This window comes from Asterias amurensis, chromosome 3 (assembly GCF_032118995.1).
Source record: "Asterias amurensis chromosome 3, ASM3211899v1".
Taxonomy (NCBI): domain Eukaryota; kingdom Metazoa; phylum Echinodermata; class Asteroidea; order Forcipulatida; family Asteriidae; genus Asterias; species Asterias amurensis.
In genome coordinates, this window is record NC_092650.1 from 9,938,562 (window position 1) to 9,957,454 (window position 18,893).

Genomic DNA, 18,893 nt, shown 5'->3' on the forward strand with positions numbered 1-18,893 from the left:
TTGGTGATTACTCAAAATAATTATTAGCATAAAACCTTACTTGGTAACGAGTAATGGGGAGAGATTGGTAGTATAAAACATTGTGAGAAACGGCTCTGAAGTGGAGTAATTTTTGAGAAAGAAGTAATTTTCCACGAATTTGAGGTCTCGAAATCAAGCATCTGAAAGCACACAACTTTATGTGACAAGGGTGTTTTTTTCTTTCTAGTTATCTCGCAACTTCAACGACCAATCGAGCTCAAATTTTCACAGGTTTGTTATTTTATGCATATGTTGAGATACAGCAAGTGAGGAGACTGGTTTTGACAATTACCAATAGTGTCCACTGGCTTTAACCAGTCAGTTTCTCTTGTGGTTTATTATTTGATACTCGAAATCCTTAAAGTTCCACTTGTCAGAATATGAATGAAATTACGTTAGACCTAACCCAGATACAAATGTAAAGTTCTTCTGTCGCATCAAGTTGGAATGTGATACATTGGAGACTTGGGTTAAGTTTCATCTGTACAGTAAGTCAGTCGGATAATGCACAAATCAAATTCTGAACATTATGCTACCACCCTACCCCCCCCCCCAATTTGCATTGTCAGGGCCAACCATGACCAATATATCAATTATATTAAATTGTTCAGATTATAAATTCAAGTGATAAACTTCGAGGGAAACTTGCTGGGTATTTTTTATTTTTTTTTTTTTTTTTGGGGGGGGGGGGATTGAGCGAAAAACAATAATTTGCAACAGTGGAATTTGAACCTGCTATCTCCGGAGTAACTTGCTGGTGCTCTACCAACTAAGCTGTCTTATCTAAACCTATTGTTTGTGACATGCCTTTTTGACATTATCTTGGTAATTTTGCTGCTCTGAAAAAGTCAACAGTCATTTTTTTGCTGAACTAGATGGTGCAATGTACAACGCTGTACATCAATGTCAAGTGATATGAAAAGACTCATTTGCAGGGCATATTTATTTGCCAAACCAAACTTTTGTTATTTTCTGGTGATTTGAATGTGACATTAGGTGTAAACCTTTAAATCTCCATGAAGTCTTAATTTGTCAATATTTATGACCAAAGACCCAAAACTATTCACAACTAGTTTCTCTTTTCCTATTGATGGAGAGCGCATTACGTGAGTGTGTTTAAACAGCTTACATGTATAAAGACATATAGCTTGAGCTGTTTAACCTGCTGGCTCCGCGTGTTGGGTGCGTTAGCTCATGTACGCCAATTTTATTGCTCGGAATAAAAATCAAACCAAACGCGCACCAAACAAAATTTTTACAAAGTTTTTGAAAATGTACAAACTTCCAATTTTCGCTACGAATCAGATTGTCACAGTGTCTATAATTGTAATTTGTTTCATTTTTCAACAAAAGGGCACTGATGAATTGGAGTCAAGTTTTTGAAAATGTATGAACTTTAAATTTCGTTATGAAGCAGATTTGGCGCACAAGCTCATGTACACCAATTTAATTACACAGCTTTCATGCAAATCTTCAGCTGATCCGCGGATTTCCGTTATTCATGAAATGAAAATCCGCCGCTATGAATGAAATCACAGAGACACAAGTTTTCCTTGTACAAGCAACCTTCAACTTTATTTTGTGCACAGTCTGGCTCTGTAGTGTTTTTATGTGCTTTTTTTTTATATTAGGGATGAGCGGGAACCAGACACTGTAAGTACCCAATAGCGGCTAGGACACAATTGTCCTGCATTTTTTTTGCATAGTCTGGCTCCGTAGTGTTTTTATAGCTTTTTGTATAAGGGGATGCTGGGGAACCAGACGAATGGACCAATCCGGCCTATCCATCAAACTGTGCCAGTCACCCATTTGACCAATCACAGCAATGATTGTGGTCGGACAAACTCGGTCATGTGTGCGCGTATATTTGGCACGCGCAGCAGAACCGTGCAGAATGTCATTGGGAGTGTTCGTACACGTGTCTTGCTCACGTGCGTGGTGGGCGGAGCTTAGTGGAAAGCCGGAACAGTCCATAGGGCCCAATGCTCGACTAGCTTCAGTACACGTCATCAATAGGAAAATTATTTTCTGCAGGTTTTTTTTCCGCTGAAGAGTTGCATGCCTGTGTTAGTCACAGCGCTTAATCTTTTTCTAAACGCGTTTTCTTACAACCAAACGCACACCAAACAGATTTTTTACAAAGTTTTTGAAAGTGTACCAACTTCTAATTTTTGCTTCAAATCAGATTGTCATAGTTTTGTTTCACCACAGAACAATATGACATAGCTTCCTGGGGCGCTTATGCAGGCCCCAAACCCCACGCCAAAATTGGGGGGGGGGGATAACAGAGTGCTGGATATAATAATGGCCCAAATTTGCCACAACTTTTGTTTTTAACTGGCAGCTCCACCTCTAAATGTTTTGATCAATGGATGGATGGATGGATCAATTGGTTGATTGATTGATAGATTAATTGTTTTGACGTTCTTTCAATGGATTGATCTATGTATTTACTTGATTTTTTAGTTGATCATCACTCTATTTATTTGATGGATTACTTTTTGTTTGGTTTATTGCAGTTGCTTCTTTGCTATTTCTTTCTGGAGAGGAAGCCATCCAACATCTCTTTTCAAGGGGAACTCACTGGGAATTCAGCTACATTCCACTTGTGACTGTACTGCTCTTGTACTTTGCAATGGCCTGCTGGTCATGTGGCCCACACATCTCAGCTGGTCTTGTTGTACCAATGTTGTGAGTAGTTCTCTTCTCCATACAGAACTTTTATTACCATCTCATTACCAAAATAGAAGCACTTCAAAAAAGTTGAAACAATTTTCATAATTTCTGTAAACTGGAGGATGCAAACATTTTGGCCAGATAGCATGTTAATCAGAAGGTCACCTGTCTCACTCTTGTAAATTTGTCTTTGTTTAACCAAAAGTTATTTTTAAATTTACCTGATCAGTTTCCCCTTTGGTTTATTACTTGACAGAAAAAGAAAAGCACACGTCGCAGTAGAAAATGGGGCATACCATAAAAATCCACAATTTAATTGACAAATGTTGGCATGTCATGCATGATAAAATGCTAATCACCTTATACATAAAAATAAAAACATTAATATCTTGGACTTTCTTATAGATACATTGGAGCTCTTTATGGTCGCATTATAGGCGTGGTTCTGGTCTCTATGTTTGGAGTGAAGACTGTTGAGACAGATCCATATTGGGCTTGGATTGACCCAGGGGCCTTTGCATTGATTGGTGCAGCATCATTTTTTGGAGGTGTATCAAGATTGACCATGTCTCTTACTGTTATCATGGTAAGTACAGCCAATTCTATTTAGTAAGAGCACAGCTGAAAGAAATGTAGGATAATCACAACTGCCTATTTGGGAGCAATGGAGCTGTCAATATGCAGGCAGTCCAATAATACATACAGGGTTTCAATGGATCCTTTAAAAGTATTAAAAAGTCTTAAAATGAACTTTTAAAATTTATGGCATTAAAAAGTATTAAATTAGGTTATTTGTGGTCTATAAGATTTGGATGAAGCGTGTAATGATTTTTTAAAAAAGTACCAAAATGTAAGCAGTTGTAACTGTTTCTTCCCTGCTTTGTTTGCTTATTTTTGGTCTTAAAACGTAAACGTATAAAGGTTGTCCTTTTAAAGTGTGTACATGTAGATACCCCGCTAGAAGGCTGAAGACCGATCCAGGCGCGCAGTGGTGGGCGCCGCCATGCGCTGCACGCCACTGCTGGGGTGTCTTTGTGCCTAGTTTTGTGCACAAAGACACGAGAAAATTGTTTTCCTTTTCACTTTTTATGTGAATTGAATGTCTTCCTCGTCAATCTATGAAATTTCCTTGATATGGCTGCTTGATAAACAACGTACTACACTCTTGATAATTTTTTTTAAATTAAAGCCATTATACACTTTCGGTAAACAGTATTGACCAAGTCCCACACTGTATAACAACTCATATATAAAATAACAAACCTGTGAAAATTTAGGCTCAATCGGTCATCGGAGTCGGAGTCGGGAGAAAATAACGGGAAAACCCACTCTTGTTTCCGCATGTTTCGCCGTGTCATGACATGTGTTTAAAATAAATCCGTAATTCTCGCTGTCGAGAATAGATATTGTTTTAATGTTTTTTCAAAAAGTAAAGCATTTCATGGAACAATATTTGAAGAGAAGTCTTTCACCATTACCTTCTGTAAACCCTGTAAATTATTTGTAAATTCGTGAACTTTTTCTTTCTTTTTCTGTACCGAAAGTGTATAATGGCTTTAAGCAGAAAGTAAAATACTGAAATTCTGACAAAATACCTTGCCGATGTAATGCATTTTAGCGACTATTATGCAGTTTTCGCGTCTTTGACCCCTCACTCGCCTAAGACAAGCACCTTTTTCAAGATGATTCGGCTTATATTTTGTTGCAAATATTTGTGGTCAGTGATCTACATTGGTATATCATGATGTCCTGTTAAGGAAATTGTGTTATTCGTTGAGGAAAACATTTAATTTCCATAAAGAGTGAAAAGAAACATGATTTCCTCATGTCTTTGTGCACAAAACTAGGCACATGTACACCCCAGCAATGGCGCGTTGTGCTAAACACTTGTGCGCATCGGATCGGTCTATAGCCATACTCCTTACTTACAAAGCTCTTGTTCCTCTGTATGCCCTGCGGTAGCAGCCAACGAAGGGGCATACTGTTTCTGACATGTCCTTCCATGTGTGAGTGGGTGTGTTTGTTTTCATGGGTCCTCACTAGTTATTTGTGTACAAAACCAATAGGGATTGCTTCAATACAGGAACAACAGAGAGTATAACAGGTGTCCTCTAACGTAATGGTCAAACCCACTGTGTGTGCGTGCTTGTGAGTGTGCGTGCATGGTGTTACACATGTATGGTGTTTTGGTCTTGTGATTTGTGCGTGCGTGCGTGTTTATAAGCTGCCCGGCGTACACGTATAAGCCGCAGTTGTGAGCACACACAGAGGGGCCGTAGGTGTTTGCAGTCCTTTGTGGCGATGTGCAGTGACTGGCGGCGGGATTTCAGTCAGTATGCGTCACCACAAAATGTGAGTTGCATTGCAATGAAGAAAAATGTATTGAAGTTAACAAACAAAAGTTGTGTTTGCCGACCCTAAACCTCATTTTTGTGCACAGGGTCCTTGATTTTTATTTTGTTTCATTTTTCATGTTTTGGTTATTTATTCAAAAATGATTGTCAGACACCTTTCGTATCTTGGTCACTTTTTATCGCCATGTTCAAGTATTTTTTGTAATCTTCAGAGAAATTAATTTTGTTCTGTCGCCAAATTTAGTTATTGTTATTTGTTTATTAAAAAACATTCAAACATCACAGCCACAGGCTGAATTGAGATTTAAATACAGATATTTATAAAAAAAAAATAGATATGGCATCTTCTTTGAAATATGGACCATATTTGACTCACTTACCCGTAGAGCCACTATATCGCATTTTCCCTAACCGACAGGTTTGATTTGCTAAGAGTTTTACATATACACATATAGCGCCCTCTCTCGTCCACTACTGCCCCGCGGTTTGGCCGCCATGTTATCTTCCTATTTTCTCTTAGCACCGACGTGAGTGGACGTATTTATTTCTGCTCTGATAAAAGTGTTAAGTGTCTTAGTTTTACGTTATTTATTCCTGATAAGATAAGGATAAGAAGTAGAGTGTTTATTTTTACTGGAGATTTTTTCTTTTTCTGAAGTTCCCTAGAGTTTTTTGTTTTTTGTTTTTTGGAAGTGGTTTTTTGGTTGAGAACATGGAGAAACAAGTTGCCCTCTCTAGCAGGGACCGAGTTGGTGGTACTGCCAACACTGACTCGAACCCACTGGACATGTTGGGGGTCACGGTAGTGTCCTCTCCATGGCATGTTGCCCGCCTGGCACTGGGTAGTGTTGGGGACCCCACTGAAACCCAGCTGAGACTTGTCCAGCTGAACATGATTAGGGTGCTCAACTTTCCGACTGAGGTGGATATTGATGCAGCCCCTGCCCGCCAGTCCTTCAAGAGGCGAACAGCTCCAGTTGAGCCAAGGCAAGCAACCCTTCCAGCCATGCCCCTCGACTCAGTTTGCGCCGATGAAATGACAGCTATTGGCGAGGCCACTAAGTGGAAGCCAGTAAAATCACGGCAGACGGCTTACTACCATTTTCCTCAGGCAGACTTTGAAAAAAAATTCTCAGTTCCATCGATCTCTTGTTCCGTCTAGGAAAAGCTAGTGGCCAATGGGGCAGCCGCGGCCCCCAAGGGAGTCTTCACAGGCAAGGTCCAAACCACTGGCAGGTATTAAGGCTAGAAAGACAAAACAAGGATTCCATATCCCTCAGCGCCGCCCCTTCAAAGCATTTCGGGGAGGCCGCTGGGGTCGAGGCTTTGCGACGCCAGCTGTCCGAGGGACCCGCCCGGCCTTTTACGACCGGCAACAAGGTCAACAACAACAGGCCTTTCAAGCCAACAAGACGCTGTTCTCCCGATTCTCGGGAGGATGGCGTAAGTAACTTGGTCATCTTAAGGCGGCCTCCCGTAGAAGAACCCACGGGGGGCTGCCTCCAACTCTTCCAAGGGTCCTGGGCAGTTTTTATCCCCGACAATAAGCGTAGACTACGCTTTGGAATTTACAAGCAACCCCCCATCGGGGACCCTTGCCCGCCAAACACCAGTGCCCTCTCTTCTCAAGAAATGCGAGGCGCTTGAAAGAGAGATTCGTTCCCTCCTCACAAAGAACGCTATTCACATAGTACCCAGAGAACAAGAACTCACAGGGTTCATGTCCAGTTTCTTTCTGACACCAAAGAAGGGCACCGGTGACATTGACATTGCAGCACAGGTTGGTGGAAACAACAGACAATCCGTCTGATATTGTTCGCGATCGCGTGCGAATAATATATTAACACATGCACCGGTCTTAAATTGCCGTCAACTCTTAACCACTACGTAGGTGGCAGGTATGGTTTAGTCTTGACCCAAGATGTCAGCGATCAAATCACACGAAGCGCAGTACATAATACACCAAGCAGTACCGATCATTGTCGTCTTGGGCCAAGACTATTCCAAATGTAGGAAAGCTCCCTCTGTTGTTGAGATGTACAAGCCCTGTGATAATGCAAGATGGGGGCCGACAGCTGTGTGCTGAGAGATAATTTTGTCTCCATGCTATTTCCAAATGTGCGTTGCTGACCAATCCTTAATCCAGGAACATTTTATTGCAAAGAAGTTTTTTATACAACCGAACCTCAAATCACAAACCCATAAAATCGTTGTTGACGAAAAAAGTATTATCAAGAGAAGAAATTAGCAGGTAAGATCGTCTAAAAATGGAGAAAAAGAAAAGAAGAAAACAAATCTTTTTTTTTTTTTGCGTTTTGAAAAATGTTTGCATTAATGTTACAAGTTGGCTAGTAAAATATTTGTTTGCGACCCAATGTTTGTTTGACCCCCAAATTAGTAAAGTATAAATTTTTCGTATGTTCACCTCCCTCGACCAAAAAAAAATCTGTCCAGGTTTGTCCCTATGATTTGTTAATGGCTATGAATAGAAAACATGTAACCCTGTTGTAACCCTGTTGGTTTTATTAGATTGAAGTGCTGCATTTGATACTCTAGATCATGGTATTTTACTGAGTACGCTTAAGTCTTGATTTGGAATTGATGGAACAGCCCTCAACTGGTTTCGCTCATACCTTGATGGCAGATCACAAAGGGTTTTGATTAATGGTAAACTGTCTAATAAGTATAATCTTGAATGGGGAAATTCGGAAGGGTCATTTCTAGGCCCCCTACTTTTTAACAATGTACTTGTACACCTGTCTGCAGCCCACCTCGCAGGGAAAACAAACACCCTGGCGGATGCCCTGTCCAGGGGCAGGGTCACCCCCACGGAGTGGACTCTCCACCAGGCAGTGGTGCAATCCATCTTCCTGAGTGTCGATCGTCCTCACATACACTGTAGATCTATTCGCATCATCCCTAAACAACCAGCTACCGGTATACTGCGCTCGGGATCATCAGGCTTGGACATCAGACGCCCTCTCAATCAACCGGGGAAACATGCATGCTTATGCTTACCCCCCGATCTCACTAATTCCAAGAGTATTAGCCAAAATAGAAGTGGAGACTTGCAGGGTGCTCCTCATTGCACTTTTCTGGCCTCGACAAGCATGGCCTCCTCATACATCCACCAGTCTTACTTCCCCGACGGGCGGATCTCATAGCCCAACCCCGGTCGAAGATCTACCACCCGGGGTCAGAAACCTCCACTTAACGTGTTGGATGTTGTCCAACACTCCTTCAGATCATCAGGCCTTTCAACAGACGCTGCATCCAGGGCTGCCAGAGGCCGCCGAAAGTCCACTAGAAGGACCTACGACAGCCGGCTTCAACATTACCATAAATGGTGCCGGCACAACTCTTTGGATCCCTGCTCAGCACCTTTAAAAGTCATTGGTGATTTTCTGATGAAACTCTTCAATCAGGGTCTCTCAGTGGCGACTATTCGAGGCTATCGTTCTGCCGTGGGAGCAGTTCACACTGGGTTCCCAGATGGATCTTCCATCTCAAACAGTAACGCCTTAACCCAAATGCTCCGGGGCATGTTCATCGAGCGCCCCTCGAACACAAAGCTTCTCCCTGCTTGGGACTTAGGACAAGTCCTTCACACTTTGTCTAGGGCCCCGTTCGAACTGCTATCGAATGCCTCACTTATAGATTTGTCTGTGAAAACAGCATTCCTGATAGCTACGGCAACCAGTAGAAGACGGAGCGAGATCCATGCCTTATCAATTGACACAGGTCACATCCGCTGGGAACCAGGCGGTGTCCGCCTCGTCCCAAACATAACATTCTTAGCAAAGAACCAGTCTCCCACATACACCCCCCCCCCCTGACATTTTCGTTCCAGATATCAAATCGTTCTCGTCAGTTACTGAGGACAAATTATGGTGCCCTGTTGGGGCTCTGAAGTGGTGCATTGCCCGCACTAAGACGCTCAGAGGCCCTGTAACCCAATTTTTCATAACTACTACCAGCCCATATAGATATGTTCATCGTTGGCTTCCTGGCCTTCACCCATGACCGATAATCATCATGAGACCAGGTCCATGTCCACTTCATGGGCTTTTCTTAAAGGTGTTCCTCTCCAGGATATCTTACAGGCAGCAGCCTGGAAAACATCATCCACATTCATGTCATGTTACCTCCGAGATGTCCAATCATCCAGAGGAAAAGTTGGCCGTATTGCTCTGAGTGTACCTCAGCCCCCTGCGGCAGCCTTCTAGGAGTGACGAGACGCTCCTCCTCTGGCCTCCAATCCTTGTGAGTAGTCCAACTTCCTTTTCTTGTTTTCATGGTTTGGGAGAACACGAAGGGACTATAAATAGCTATCAGTTTTCCAAGTGGTTGTTTTTACTACTTCATGCCTCACCCTTAGGCCCACTGCCTTCTCTTCTGTGCCAGTCTATGCAATTGTAGGTTTAACAGGTAAGGGAGTCCCTGAAGTGGACTCCCCCAAATCAAAGGTGATTTGGGAGTCCGCGAAGGGACGATACTTACCTGTTTAACCTCCCTCCTTCCCCGCTTAGGTTCGGCCTGTGCTGTGTCTTTTTTACTCGCACCTCTAGAAAAAGAGGTCGAGTTATCCAACACATGGGGACAGGCATAGGGAATGTATTGGCTCTTGAGAGCGCTATTGTGGTGTGGTAAAGAAGAATCTAGTGAAAGCCTATGGCTAAGGCAAATATGCAATTGTAGGTTTAACAGGTAAGTATCGTCCCTTCGCAGACTACCAAATCATTCAATTCAATTCAATTCAATTCAATTTTTATTGGTCCTACCATGGAGGAAATTCATTTTGAATACATGCAATACAGACGAAATTAATAAAGCACAATCATAAATAAACTACTGGAAATATATACTATTAATTAATCAGAAAACTTTATAATAAATCACAAAGGAATCATACTGAAAACAACATCTAAGCAGAAAGTAAACAAAGCAGTTAAACACTGAGGTTGAGTGGACGGACAGAGTATGGTATGAAGGAGTTGAGATACCTGTTTGTTTTGCATCGAAGTGACTGCCATCTCCTACCACTTCTTAGTTTGATGAAGAATTTGTTAAATGGATGGTTAGTGTTACATTCGACCGCCTCTGCTTTACATGTGTAGATCGAACCTTATCTTTGCAAGTTTCATCAAGATCGATGTCTATCCCTAGGATTTTTGATGCTTGTGATGAGCGATGAGCAATGATCACTCAAATTCAATTGATTGTCAATTATTGTGCCCAGGTATCCTCTGACAACTTTGTATGCGTCGGTGGACGTACATGTACGCTCGAAAAATCATGATGAATGGGGCCTAAGATTCTAAAATTGAGTAGCTTGACTTTGTCGTTCAAGTGTTCCGAGCCGCCCATACCAACTGGCGCGTTTTTTTGTATCTGTTTACCAGAACTTCTTCTTTTTTAGTCAGATAAACTCCGCGGCTATTAATTAGTTGCTGTGATTATGAGTTTGTTTTAAAGGCAGTGGACACTATTGGTAATTACTCAAAATAACTATTAGCATAAAACCTCACTTGGTAACGAGTAATGGGGAGAGGTTGATAGTATAAAACATTGTGAGAAACGGCTCCCTCTGAGATGACGTAGTTTTCGAGAAAGAAGAAATTTTCCCGAATTTGATTTCGAGACCTCAAGTTTAGAATGTGAATGTGAGGTATCGAAATCAAGCATTTGAAAGCACACAACTTCGTGTGACAAGGGTGTTTTTTTATTTCATTCATATCTCGCAACTCGACGAACAATTGAGCTCAAATTTTCGCAGGTTTGTTATTTTATGCATATCAACCAAGTGACAAGACTGGTCTTTGACAATTACCAATAGTGTCTTTAAAGGAGGGTACCACTTTCATACAAGCCTCTTTTAGTCGGATATCTTCTCTGCTATTAGCAACGGTGATTATTGTGGGGGAGACCAGAGACTCTTGTAAGCCTTTAGTCAAGTAAATCGGCGGGTATCGGTGTATATGGATTTGTTGAGGAGGGAACCAAATACCACTGCTGATTCCAAATTCATTGTGTTATACAATTGTCTGATTGGCTCTTTGACAAAGACTGCCTGACTTGTCGACAATGTGACAACACTTGACTATTATCCGCGTGTATTTGGATTATATATGTGCTCAACACAGTAAAATAACTGTGTCATTATAGCCGTGTACTTGCTGTATTTTAGTCAACTAAGTAATTGCCCTTACAGTCATCTTAGCGGGGAAATACTCAGTGCAATGAATAAAATTCATACAATGAAAAAAGGCGATTGAATTACAACTATGCGTAAAAGAGGCGGAAAATAATCCACATTTTGATACGGATAATGCGTAGGCCCACTTGATCAACACTAAAATATCACGAAAACCCTACCTATCATGCCAAGTACCATTATTGCCAAGTATACCCTTCCCAAATATTAAAGCTCAATTCCAGAAGCAAACACCAATTCTCTTAGATGGAGAATGCAAGAGACATGGTGAGGAGGGGAGGCGACGTTTCACAACTATGTTGTGCACTCTCAACAATTTATCAAAAGACAACAAATGACAATACCGATTTTAAATACAATTTCTAATCCAATCCTACAAAATAAATACCTCCCTTACCCCACATTACCTTCCACAACAGTTGTATATATACTAGAATCCTCCTCATCTAGCGGGGTGCCGCGCGAAGCGAGACATCCCGCTTGTTATTATTTTTACAACGATATTATTTCGGTAGATTTAATTTACCAAAGTTAAAAGCCCTTTGTCGTTTCACAGTCAGAGTTTTAATCTCAGGAGTCATCCACGGCTTATCACTGTTATGAAGAGTGACAGAACGAATAGGAAAGTACTTACAGTATTCAATATATTTGATCGGTGCCATTGTACAATCCAGGAAGCATATACAGTACCAGCCGCAAGTAATTCCAAACCCCCATGAGTTCAGAACGGGTACCCACGAGTAAACTGCGTGGCGGGTACGGGGACCCCCGCACCCCCGCGGGTATTTTGCGGGGACGGAACGGGGTCCACGGGAGCGGTGGTACTTGCGAGTGGCAAGTTTTGCGGGGCCAAACAAGGTCCCCGCAACAAGTCTAGTAATAACTTCACGCATGGGTTAGCATGAATACCCTCAATGATAATAGGGAAGGCGGCCTGAATAATTGTACACAAAAGAATTCTTTAATGCTGCTTGAGACTTTGAAGAATGTGTTCCGTCTTTTAATAATGCCGGCATTCGAGTTGGGGTACATTTATTTACAAGTTAAGAATGTCCGACCTCCCCTCCTTGTTATATTTTTGCTGTCCTGGGACAATGAACAAGCCGCTGTATTCCGACTGATAATATTGCCGGCATTCGAGTTGGGGAACATTTTTTTAAAAGTTAAGAATGTCGGACCTCCCCTCGTTGTTTTTATTTTTGCCGTTGTGGGAAAATGCATTTAATATTTTTCTTTTAAATGGTAGAATGTCCGTATTCTGTCTTTTAATATTGCCGGCATTCGAGTTGGGGAACATTTGTTTACAAGCTAATAAGGTCGGACCTACCCTCGTTAGTATATTTTTGTCGTTGTGGGAAAATGCATTTAATGTTTTTCTTTTAAAAGCTAGAATGTCCGTATTCAGACTTTTAATATTGCCAGCATTCAAGTTGGGGAACATTTTTCTACACGTTCAGAATGTCGGACCTCCCGTCGTTGTTATATTTTTGCCGTTGTGGGAAAATGCATTTAATATTTTTCTTTTGAATGATAGAATGTCCGTCTTCCGACTTTTAACATTGCCGGCATTTGAGTTGGGGAACATGTTTTTTACAAGCTAATAATGTCGGACCTACCCTCGTTGTTGTATTTTTGCCGTTGTGGGAAAATGCATTTAATATTTTTCCTTTAAAGGTAGAATGTCCGTATCCCGTCTTTAAATATCGCCGGCATTCGAGTTGGGGAACATTTTTTATCAAGCCAATAATGTCGGACCTATACCCTCGTTGTTATATTTTTGCCGTTGTGGGAAAATGCATTTAATATTTTTCTTTTAAATGGAAGAATGTCCGTCTTCCGACTTTTAATATTGCCCGCATTCCAGTATTGGGGAACATTTTTTTTTACAAGTTAAGAATGTCGGACATCCCCTCTTTGTTGTATTTTTGCCGTTGTATGACAGATAAAGATGTTTCCAGGATTTGGGACGTTTGTTAAATTTGAACATCAGAACATTGACAGATTTGTATATTTTCAGTGAATTTTCTCTACAGAATCATGGAGGGTTAGCAGTTCTGCTATGTTGTATCGAATGCTTCCTTTTCTCTGCCCTTTCTCTGTAAATAATATGGGTTGCTTTTTTATGTCTCATTGAAAACAGTGAGGCATGACAACAAGCATGATGTTGCTGGTGAATGCTTGCAACCAGTAGCAGGAAGTGTCCCATAAAACCTTTATATTGTGTCTTCCTTTTACAACGCCAGACCATGGCCAGACGCAGCAAGTGCATCGCAGACAATGCACACCAGGAGCTGTTTAGTGAGGTGTTGGTCGGCCATTGTTTGGCAATGTTGAAAATGTTTACACCTAACATGACGAGTCAGCCATGGAGGTACATGTAGAAGAGTCAGCTAATCCGCAACGGAGGTGCGAACGCAGCTTTATTGTGAAGACGTTTTTGTTGTTGGGGTGGGGGGGGGGGGTTGTTCTATTACGTAGAAGAAAATGAGCACCAACTATACATGTAAAGGTTACTCAACTTTTGCGTTTGGATGGAAACATCAGTTCAGACATTATAAAGATGTTTATTCTGGGTGCGCTCAAAACCTTGCTCCACCCATGGAGGTAGAAATAAACGAGACCATCTACTAAAAGAAAAACCAGAATGCCCCCCGCCCCCCCCCCCCCCCCAAAAAAAAAAAAAAAAAAAAAAACAGCCACTAGCACTCCAGGCCTCACACAGCCAGCGACAACATTCCCTTAGATGTGCCGCAATCATAAAAAGTTATACAAAATTGTTACACTGTGTTGTAAATTGATACTAAGTATAACAATACTTAAACATTTTTGCTTTGTACAAAAACTGGGACTCCTTAAGCTTATCATCAGCAACATTAAAAGACGAAGTATGGACATTCTACCTTAAAAAAAAATGTTTAAATGCATTTTCCCTCAACGGTAAAAATATAACAACGAGGGGAGGTGCGACATTTTGAACTTGTAAACAAATGTTCCCCGACTCGAATTCCGGCAGTATTAAAAGACGGAATACGGACATAAAAGAAAAATGTTTAAATGCATTTCCCCACAACGGCAAAAATATAACAACGAGGGGAGGTCCGACATTCTTAACGTGTAAAATAATGTTCCCCAACTGGAATGCCAGCAATTTTAAAAGATGGAATACGGACATTCTACCTTCAAAGAAAACTGGACGGCAATATTTTAAAATTTCAGTGTCGAAACCAAATGGTTGCGTAAAAAAAAGTATACAATGCTGGAAAGTTTCGAAATGGCATAAATTAAAAAGACGAGTAGGCCTATGGACATTCTTTTCTTACCAACTAATTGTTTTGTAAGTAATATACAAATGTCCCACAACCACAAGTTATTAAAAAGATGGAAGTTATATTAGAGAATGGAGGAATGATTGCAATACAATCATGCCAAGCTCGTTCCCACGGGTCAGGAATCCACACTCAGTCATGTTTTATGTAAACGCTGGCAACGAGTGTGAGGAATAAGGGGAAATCCCAGACTGAGCAATATTTGGAGAAACATGTGCACGATGTCACGGACCCTCATTGGACAACACTTTCGGTTGCCACTTTTCATGAATGACGTGGAAGGGATCAAGTCGTTGAATCATTTGACTGGTTGGCCTAATAAATATTGTGTGGGCACCTGGTGGATACAATTGCAAGGACAACATTAACTGTAAATCTCCAGAATAAGAAAAGCTGGGAAGGTGCTGAGAAAATCGTCTCAACATGTGCTGTGCCTTGCCAAACGTCATTTTTGTAAAGAAAATATGAATTTGGGAATTTGTAAGAGTGGAAATAAAGACACAAGACACAGGTGTGGTATTTTATTTACTCTTAATAGTGAAATATACCATTGAATTATTTTAGTGAGGTGTGTACTCCATGGAATAAACCTCCAAACGAACGGCAGCATTATGTTTCATGGGTATACAGCACTCGCTGTTGTATTCAACACAACAGCTTTATGCATCAGTGATTGCCAAACAAAGGCCCCCGTGGAGCCCACGAAGCCGTTTGCGGGTTGCGAGGCCCCGCAAATCTCTTGCGTGGTCCACGTTAATTTTCTCGTGGGCCCCCTCACCCCCGCGGGTATTTTGCGGGGGTCCCCGCCACGTACTCGTTGCCCCTTGCGGGTTACCCTCGGGGGCTTGGAATTACTTGCGGCTGGTGCTGTAAAGCAATTATACGACCAAGTCTTGGTAAGTGGATCACCAGGTTATTCATCTACTGCCAAACTACAAGCAGTAACTGTAAAGGGAAGAGCAGATTAAGAGAGATTAACAGCTCAACTGTGGAATACCGAATCTGTGGACAGACTCCAAACGGCCTTTAAAATCACTGACTGGGATGCACTTTTGAGTTCATGTGGAGATATCAACGAACAGACTGGTGTGGTAAATTGCCAAGTCCGTTTTTGCGAAAGTCCACACATTGCAATGAAGACTATTACAGAATACCCCAACAATAAGGCTTGGCTGATTAAGGAAGTCAAACTTATCCTGCGAGAAAGAAAACAAGCACACAGATCTGGGGATCATGTAAAGGTTAAGGATCTCAATCGGCTCTTTAGACGAGAGGTTAATAATTATAACAACAATAATAATAATATTCAATAATAATTATTGCCAAAGTAAAATATCATCAAAAACTTGAACACTGCTTCCAAAGCAATAACCCCAAAGGAGCATGGAGGTGCTTGGAAATGATAACAGACTATATATATATATAGGCTGTCTATCGTTAAGTGATAACGACTATGTAGAGCAAACAAGATAAAACTGATGCAGGCACAACTTGATGGGTCAAGGGGTAGATAGCTCCTCAAACAGAGTGAGTTCTGGCACACAGGCTCGCTCATGGGAGATAAACCAATTCTGGCAGTGACTAGTCGTCCACAGAAATTACATGATAGTGTATGTGGCCCTGTCGTGGTGTTAGCGACGGCACGTCGTCCATGACGGCGTTCCCGAGCAGCATCTGCAACATTACGGCGCGTCTTCTCTGCTGTCTTTGTGCCCTTGGTCACTGCGTGCCGCCATTTGGTGCGATCTCTTGCGAGGATTTCCCAGTTGTCAGTGTTGATGTTTGCAGCTTTCAGGTGCCTTTTCGTACAGTTGAAATAGCGTAGCTTAGGTCACCGGACATTTCTGTGTCCACAGGCTATCTGGCCATATTGTAGGGACTTAGGTAGTCGATCAACCCCATTCGTGCCACATGACCAGTCCACTTCAGCTGTTTGTTCAGCTGGATGCTCTCAATGCTGAGGCTGTTGTTGGCTCGTGTCAGCACTTCATTGTTGGTTATGTGGTCCGAATATTTGATGCCAAGGAGAGACCGTAGCTGTCTTCTGTGGATGCGGGAGAGTCATTTGATGTGACGCCTGTAAAGGGTATAGGCTTCGGCTGAATAGAGTAGGCAAGGTAGAATGATAGCTTGGTAGACCCTGAGTTTTGTTGAGAGCCTGACACCATGTCTATTCCAGAGTCTTGTCACAGATGACCGAAGGCATTGAGTATGAGCAGCAAGCTCGGCATCCAGGGTGAGGTCACGAGAAATGGTGGATCCAAGGTCCACTGAATGGAGAGGATTTCCATTAATCTTGATGGTGGGCGGAGAATAGGCGACATCGGGTGCTGGCTGGTGCATGACCTCGGTTTTCTGGTTTTTACCCAAAGACCAAAGGCAGTGGAAGCAGCTACAAATCAGTCTAACATCAGCTGCAGTTCTGTTTCCGAGTGTGCCACTAATCCTGTGTCATCTGCGTACATCAAGTCACTCACCCGAATCGTGTGAACTTTCGTCTTCGCCTTCAGTCTCCCAACATTGAAGAGCTTGCCGTCAGTCCGAGATGTTACCATAATGCAGTTTTCAGTCTCCCGGTTGGCAATGAACATTACAGCAGATAGAAATAGCGTGAACAGGGTTGGAGCAAGAACGCAACCCTGCCTCACCCCATGCATCAAATTGAACTCTTCACTAGTTATTCCGCAGACTGAGACATTGGCCATCATGCCATCATGAAAGCTCTGCAAGAGACTGATGCTTTTGTCCGGACAACCAGAAGCGGACGACTTACAGTGTCAAATGCCTTGGAGGAGTCTACAAATGCGATGTATAGGGGCTCGTTTTGTTCTGCACATTTCTCCTGTAGCTATCGCAAGGTGAATATCATGTCAGTGGTACCTCGGGTAGCTCTAAAGCGGCACTGCGACTCTGGTAGGATCTCCTCAGCAATTGACTGATAGCCGTTTTAGGAGAATTTTTCCAAGGATTTTCCCAGCAATCGACAGAAGCAAGATAGTTCACGATAGTTCCCGCACTCTTGCCTACTACCTTTGCGTTTGAAGATGGTGACAATCAGTGCATCCTTGAAGGCTTGAGGCAGCTAACCTAGTTCCCAGAATTCTTTCAACATCGCCCATACGGCGAAGTGAAGAGACTCGCCTCCATGTTTGCCATCCAATCCTGCAGCTTTGTTGTTAGGCAAGTCATTGATGGCTTTTACAACTTCGCTGAGCAATGGTAGATCGGCAAGCTCATGTCGGATGGTGTGCTGGGGTATGAGATCCAGAATAGAATGATCTTGTGTTGTTGTTTGGTTTAGCAGCTTCGAAAATTGTTCCTTCCAGCGGCCCACAATTTCTGGTTTGGATGTAAGTAGAGTGTTCCCATCTGTTGCAAGGACAGGGCTAACCGAAGATCGTTGCGGACTGTACACCATCTTCAGGGCTTGGAACAGGCCCGTGAGTTGTCGTCGTCATTAAGGGTCTGGATTTCAGTGGTTTTATTGTCCCACCAGGTGTCTTCCATATGCCTGAGTCTGCTTTGGACGGTTGCTTTAGCAGTGGCGTATCGCTCCTTTGATGCAGTAGTAGGGTTGCTGAGGTAAGCAGCGTGTGATTGGCGTCGATCTGACAACAGTCAATTGATTTCTGTGACGTTATAGTTGAACCAGTCAGCATTTTTGCAGCTTGCTTTCCCGAGAGACTTCTGTGCAGCGCCATAGACTGCAGAGCTGAAAGATGATCAGATTTGATCACTGTTGGCCGTGTGCTTTGGCCACTCTTCACTTATTAAGCACAGGGCATTATCAATGGCTGATTGCAGCTGCTCTTTCCCTGTGTGGGTGCTTAGACCAGAAACATTGAGCCTTCTATTAGGTTTTCAGGCAGTTTGATGTCTGGAGACATGCAGTTGTATGGCAAGTTTGGAGCGGATCATTTGATGGTCGGTTGAGCTGTCAGCGCCTCTCATTGCACGAGTGATACACACATCTTGCAGATCTTTACGTCTAACGAGGACATAGCCAAGCACTCCATCGGAGGTGTGTCCATGAGTGATACCATTTTTTGGGAACGTTTGAAGGTCAAACTCAGTGCACATGGAGAGTTATAGATTTCCGTTGTCATTCACTTTACCCCAGCCGAATTTCCTAGAGCAAAAGACCAGGTTGATGATCCTTTCCAACACGTGCATTAAAATCGCCAAGCATAAGGATTTCGTTATTGCTGGGGACTGATTTCAGAACTCAAGACAGTTGTTCGTAAAAGGTGTCCTTCACTTCATCAGATGCTTGTAATGTTGGTGCGTAGCCACTTTGATCAT

At 42.4% G+C, this 18,893-nt stretch overlaps 1 protein-coding gene across 3 annotated transcripts in view; it reads left to right on the forward strand.

Moving 5' to 3' along the window:
* The window catches only part of LOC139934334 (chloride channel protein C-like), a 191,558-nt gene that overhangs the window by 127,943 nt on the left and 44,722 nt on the right, over positions 1-18,893 (forward strand). For all 3 annotated transcript variants that reach the window (XM_071928511.1, XM_071928512.1, XM_071928513.1), the window contains 2 exons: positions 2,541-2,712; positions 3,103-3,283. In XM_071928511.1, the coding sequence (XP_071784612.1) occupies positions 2,541-2,712; positions 3,103-3,283 (353 nt within the window). The remainder of the gene's footprint in view (positions 1-2,540; positions 2,713-3,102; positions 3,284-18,893) is intronic.